Below are 6,774 nucleotides of genomic sequence, written 5' to 3'. Positions count from 1 at the left end.
AAACCGGCGCGCGCAGCTCCACTTCCGGCGTACGAGGCGGTGACAATGGGAGCGGCGCGGGCGGCGCCGGGAGGCAGCTGACAGGCGTCTGCGGCTTCGCTTCATGGCCGCCCTCTCGCCCTGCCTGGGCCCTGTGGGGAGTGGGGGAGCCCGCGGCGTCCCCGAGCCAGAGCTGGCGAGCCAAGAGGGGACCTGTGCGCGGCGCCGTTGAGGCGCAGCATGTGAAGAAGAGACGGCTTCCAGTGCGAGGCGAGCGTCTCAGCCGGCCGGGATGGCTACGACGGCCGAGCTCTTCGAGGTGAGCCCCGGCGGCTCTTCGGGGAGTGGCCGGCCCGGGGTGCGGGCAGCGAGGTGGGCGGGCGGAGGGGAGGAAAGGTGCGAAAGGCGAGGGGTGGGGTGGCGGCTCCGGTGGCGGCGCGGGCGGAGCGTGAAATGGGGGAGGGGTGGCTTGGGGACCCGGGTGGGGAGGTGGGCAGGGAAGGGAACTGGAGTCCGAAAGGAGGAGGGCTGGTTTTGTCCGCAGGGTTGGAGGGGAGCCTCGGAGGTTTAGGGTTTGAAAGATGTGCTCGGGATGAGAAGTGGGAAAGGCTGACTCAGGGCGCGGAGAGAAGAGCCTGCAGCCCCAGGTTGGGCGAGCCCCGTCTTGTCGCTTGGATCCTCGCGTAATATTCGAAGGGGACCACCTGAGATTGGGACGACTGGGGGCTTCTTGCTGTTGAGTAATTGCAGTTATTCCATTAGTAAACGGTACAAGTGGCCCTCAGGTGCCTGCCAGTTTTCCTTCACATTCGAGAAGGTTGAAGTGTTTTTTATTTTTAGGACAATAAAGGCCTACTTAGCCCTTCAGACTTAAGGGGGAGGCGAAACTGGAAATTAACATTTATGTTCGGGTCTCCAGGAATTTAAATGTATTTGAAAGCCATGTAACCGCAAGCTGGAGAATCCTTAGCGCCTGAGACAATGAGGATTCAAACGTGTTTTCTTGAACGTTTTCACTCCCTAAAACTTAAAATTTAATTTAGTGAAATTCAATATAAGAAGAAGCTATGATGTTTGAGATAAATAGAAGAGGAAAATTCTAATTGGACCACCAAACAATGAAACATACGAAGGATCTCTTTTTGTAAAAGAAATGAAAACAGAGATGTAAAGGAAAAGGAAGCAAAATCCCTTTCTGTGTGTGTGTTTCAAATTGAATAGCGCAAGTGTGGTAAGTGAGAAGATTAGGGTTCTGCAAGTGAGGATTGGATTCTTTTTCTGCTTGAGTCAGCAGGTTTTTGGCTTAAAATTTGAATGCCACAGTTTTTACAACATTTGGGAACTTTTCATTTGTTACTGTTACTATATTTTGGGTTCCTGTGAGCTCTTGGGTAGATAATGCTTTTGTTGAGAGGAATAACGTACCATTGTTATAATAACTAATAATCAAATAGTAATTTGTGAGTGAACGATTATAATTACAAGAAAGAATTTGGAAATATTAATTGTATGTTCTCAGATGTGTTAAGAGGTATATTGTGTTAACTTCTCTAATTCCAAAATCGTGCCATCTGTTTATTGATTGATGCAGGAGCAGAGAGACACTCTTTTGTTAAAAGCTTTTACTGTGTGTTTCTGGGTAAGATTCTAAACAGTTCTGTAGTTCCTTGTTTTAACTTTTACATCTTATGAAGATAGAAAGCTGTATATGAAATTGAGATCTTTAATTTGCTAAATGAAATATGTGACCAGTCAGCTATTCATAGAAAACTTACTATTTTCTTACAGAGTTCATAAAGCATTAACCTGTGACTTAATGAATTCTGTATCTCAGACCATATTATGCATATTATGTCTATTTTTCTTTAGATGTTTGACCACATGACTCCACCTAACTTAACTGAAAATATATTTGATTTTTGCCCCCCCAAGAGTAAAGGGGATATATGTGTGTGTTTGTGTGTGTGTGTGTATGTGTGTGTGTGTGTATGACTGTGAAATAAATATATATTTGCTTTCTAAGATCATGCTATTTAGTAAAGTAATTGAACCAAATTAGGGTGTAATGTAGCTGAGTGACTTGTTATGTATAGCTGGTAATTGTCTTAACTGATCAGTGATAGAGACAGACCAGTCCTGTCTGCCAGAGGGTTCATAGGGCAACCTTAAACATGCTTATAGATCTTAAATCATGTGACCTTCTCTTGTTGCTTCATCACATTTAAAAGCCCATTATGTTAAAAGTTATAACTAAATGTTAATAGTTACAATTAAGAAATGTATTTATCTTTTCAGCCTACAGTGCACTCTATTCTTGGGTAAGCTTTCCTCCCTACGTGAAAAGTTGGTCTTTGCGTTAGAGTGAGGAGGAAAATAAAAAACAAACCTCAGTCATTGCTGCTATTTCCTGTTGCTACTGCCGTAGGATCTAGATTGTAGGACATGTCAGGGAGTGTCTTTTTCCCTTCCATTTCTTAGTCACAGCTGGAGAGCTGTAGGAAACAGTTCAGGATGTAGTCAGGATATTTTGTTTTTATGCATCCTGGTTTTAATGCATGATTAAGTTGAATTCTCCTTTCATTTCCACATTGAAAAAGAGGTTACATCAATACAAAATTATGCTTTGAATCCATGAAGTTTTTTAAGTGTTAACTCTACTTCTTTTAAAATCTTAGTGTTGGTCCTGTGAGACTTCCTTTTATAACGTAAGCACCCTCATATGACGAAATCAAACTCCAGGATATTTCTTCATTTGGCAGAAATGCTAAAGTTTAGATGATTCAGTTACTTTAATAGTGTATATTCTAGAAATTGGCAAGAATACCTTCATAGTTTCAACCCTTGTTGACAAATTTTCTGAAAGATTCTATCTCCAGTGAGCTAAATTATTCCTTCAGGGTGGACATTGTAAACAGGCTTTCCCATGTGGTTTAGATTATGTTCCCTGCATATAAAAAAGTGGCTGGGGTAGTGAATTCTTCTGTTGTTGTAAGTATTTCTTTCTTTTCTTACTGCACAATTGAGGACATTGTACTTCCCTCTCACTTGCTGTTTTTCTCTTCTGTCATTCCTGGAGTCTTCTTTTTGGGCAGGCTGCCTTTATGGTAGAGTCTATTGTTAACCAGGATCTATTACCCATTCATTCAACAAATATTTGTTGAATACCTATTAAGTTCAAGATAAGGTGCCAAGATTAATGAGGCTGCATGTCTCAAAAGCATGCCATAGAGTGCTTGCTTAGGCAGCACATATATCAAAGGCATGCCTTAGAAATAGTAATACTATGGAATGAGCTGCAAAAAATCGAAAATGGTTTAGAGACCAAGTAAGTTTTGGAAATGGGCATATCTTGCTTTCTGAGAGAGTTACATCATACCTTAGTATATTAAAGGTTCTGAGAAGTTTATTTCCCAAACTAGTTGACCATGAGACGGTTATCTTTTCTACTGCTTGTTAATTTTGTGAATTCCATGAAATGTACTTTGGACAATGTTGAGTTACATATAGAACCTGCCCTTATTATTAAATATGGAGAGAGAATGAAGATATATAACGGTTTACATTGGAAATAAATTTATAAATGGTGTTAAAGATAAAGTGTTATAGGAATTGAGAGAATGGGAAGATTACCTCCAGAAGTGGAAAGGATTAGGAAGTGGTATTTGAGTGATACAGTAAGGATCTGCTAGATTTGAGTTTGTACAGCTGGGTGGAAGGACTTTTTAATAAAGCAGACAATAAAATCCAAGACAAAAAAGGGAAGTAAGTGTAGATCCTTGAGGCAAGGGAAGAGTTCTACTTTGGCTGTAGTATAGCATGCATAAAGAAGAGGAATTGCATGTAAGGTAAATTGGGGGTTTAACTGTAGAGATCGAGATCCTAAATGCCAGGATTTGGAATTTAAGTGTTTTCTTTCTTGTTAAATATAGGCGCCTTGATAATTTTATTTGAGGTCAGGTATTTTGAACATGGTAACAATGGTTGTTTGACCTCCAGATTAGAATTTAAATAGCCAAGAACACATTTTTGCACACAGATACATTTATGTTTCTTGAGTTTTCAAACTAAGTTACAAAATATTTAAACACAGTTACTGAAAAAAGATCTCTCTTGTTCAATTAACTAGGTAAATATATATTAACAAACATGAGATATATAAGTAAAGACTGCCCCCTTTACCTTCTGGTTGCTGAAATGCTACTTGTTTTAGCCATATTAGCTGTTAGATAATTGTGGAACCTGGCTACTAATTAATTAATTATCATGTATTTGAGAAAATGTGTTCATTCAGCAAACATTTATTGAGTACTAGGGCAGAAGTCATCTCAAGTACTGGAGTTAAAACATGGTTTAAGTTAAAAACCTAGTTGGGGGAGTGAAATATATGAATCTGACACCAGATATATGGGGATTTCACCTACAACATTTCTGTTTTCCAGCAGACGCTGGGTGTTCTGTAATTCATTTCAGTTCTGACACGGTCTACTGGGAGTTACCTCAGAACCCAGAAGTTAAGGGCTCAGTACCATAAGTATGTCCCCATTTTAGATACCCGTTGCAGTCCAAGTTGTCACCTGTGCTTCTGACAGTCTAGCTATAAATTGGAGTCCTCAAGACTCCCTCTTCAGGTTTGATAATTTGCTGAAACAGCTCACAGAACTCAGGAAAATGGTTTACTAACTAGATTACTAGTTTATTTTAAAGGGATATGACTCAGGAACAACCAGATGGAAGAGATGCCTAGGGCAAGGATGGGGGAAAGAGTGTAGCACTTTCAAGCGCTCCCTGGGTGTACCACCCTCCCAGTACCTTGATGTATTCAGCAGCCTAGAAACTCTCTGAACCCCATACTTTAGGGATTTTTATGGAGGCTTCATCACATAGGAATTACCAGTTATTAACTTAGTTAACTCAGGAGTAGAGGGGCTTCTAATCATGTTTGATCTTTCTGGTGACCAGCCTCCATCCAGGAGCCCTATTGCTTCAGTAGAACAAAAGACACTTCTGTCACTCAGGAAATTACAAGATTTAGGAGTTCCATGTAAGACAGTACTATCAATTACATCACTTAGGAAATTACAAGGGTTTTAGGAGCTCTGTGTCAGGAACCAGGGTCAAAGATCAAATATTAGAACAAAAGATGTTCCTAGCACATTTATCACTTAGGAAAAAACAAAGGCCTTAGGAGTTGAGTACAAAGACTAAAATATGTATTTCTTAAAATAAAGTATACATTTCTTATTATTTTATGGTATCACAGGGAAACACATTAATAGATAAGACTGTTGTACAAGTACAGAATCTCTTCCTGGGATAATTAGGAAAGGTTTCATAAAGTAATGACATGTAAATTGGGTGTTGATAGGTGAGTAGAGACTTTTCAAGCAGAAGGGCATTCCAAGGCAGAGACAGAAGTGACTGATTTTTAAGGTGTGGTGTGTTTAGGAAAGATAGGGTCTGAGTATGCATGTTTTAGGCATGTGGAGTGGTGGCCCATAGCAAGGCACTGAGACCACAGAGGCAGTTTGGTGGAATCTTTGAGAAGGCCTCCTTACAGGCTACGCTTATGGAAGCTGATACGACTTTTTGAGTGGGGAGAGAGGAGTGGAGAGGCAGATGATTTTAATGTTACTGTGAAGAATGGCTTTCAGTGGGGGAAAAGATTGATAGTTGGGAAAATAGAGGGTGTACCCAACCTGGCATAGTTCTTGTCTTGGTAGGTAGTCCAGAATTATCTATTGATTGATTAATTCAGGCAGGTGAAATTCAGTGGGGACAGAGAAGATAACAAATGTGGAATGACATTTTGAAGAAGAATCAAAAAATTTTGGTTACTGAGGAGTTAATTCCAAATTTTTGAAGTTGGGAAGTAACTGTGACAGAGAAAACAGGAAGGAACCTTTCAGGGGGAAGGAATAATGTATTTTTTTTTTTTAAATACATTTTAAATTTTTAGTAAGATATTCTGGTGGAGAAGTCCAGAGGGCAGTGGGAAATATGAATTAGTAACTCAGAAGAAAACTACAGCTAGAGATACAAATTATCATGGGAGTTGTTACTCTTTATGGGTGGCAGTTAGATAGACTTAGGAATGGATGGCATCTCTCAGCTTTGTCTATTACTATTTTGTGATCTTTGACAAGTTACCTAATCTTTTCATACCTTTTTCTTCTCTATAAAATGGGGATAGTAACAGTACGTACCTTAGAGGTTTATTTGCAAGATTAAATGAGTTGATAAATTTAAATGGCTTAGCAGAATGCCATAGAAGAGTATAGCTTTTTAAAATTATTATTGGTAAGTGGGTTGGGAAGAGGACTAGATTGAGAATAGTCAGGGAGAAAAAAATCTTCAAAGAAGACTAATAGGAAATAATCCTAGAGGGAGGAGATAACAGTAGGAGAGAATAACAGAAAGGTGCTGTGGAAGGTTGTGTTTTTCAGGATGGCTGCAGATCTTAATTATCCTATAATGGGATGTTGATGCTGTGCCCACAGAGGGGTAGGGCCCGTGCTCCCCTCTTGAATCTAGGCAGGTCTATAACTGTATCAGAAGTGTTGCTTATGTGATTTCCAAGGTTAGATCATGAAAGTCGATGTGCTTGACCTTCTTTAGATTCCCCCCTTAGAATCTAGCAACTACGCTACATTGCCCATTGGGAGAATCCAGGCTTTTGGTTGACTGAACTCCCAGACTACGATCAACATCAACTTGTTAACTTGAAAGTAGGTCTTCTAGCCCCAAGTTGAACTGCCTCAGCAGATGTGACATGAAACAGATGAGATTTCTCTGTTG

At 40.1% G+C, this 6,774-nt stretch overlaps 1 protein-coding gene across 2 annotated transcripts in view; it reads left to right on the top strand.

Annotated features, from left to right (window-relative positions):
- Positions 1–161: 161 nt before the first annotated feature.
- Positions 162–6,774, top strand: part of EXOC5 (exocyst complex component 5) — a 62,098-nt gene continuing 55,485 nt past the window's right edge. For both annotated transcript variants that reach the window (XM_045069858.1, XM_004738840.3), the window contains exon 1: positions 162–298. In XM_045069858.1, coding sequence (XP_044925793.1) covers positions 272–298 — 27 coding nt within the window. In that variant the 5' untranslated portion in view covers positions 162–271. The remainder of the gene's footprint in view (positions 299–6,774) is intronic.

Source organism: Mustela putorius, unplaced genomic scaffold (assembly GCF_011764305.1).
Source record: "Mustela putorius furo isolate JIRA1106 unplaced genomic scaffold, ASM1176430v1.1 tig00000129_pilon_pilon_pilon, whole genome shotgun sequence".
In the NCBI taxonomy this organism is placed as follows: Eukaryota; Metazoa; Chordata; class Mammalia; order Carnivora; family Mustelidae; genus Mustela; species Mustela putorius.
Note: the sequence above shows the minus strand (reverse complement) of the source record. Positions and strands in the feature narration are given on the sequence as shown.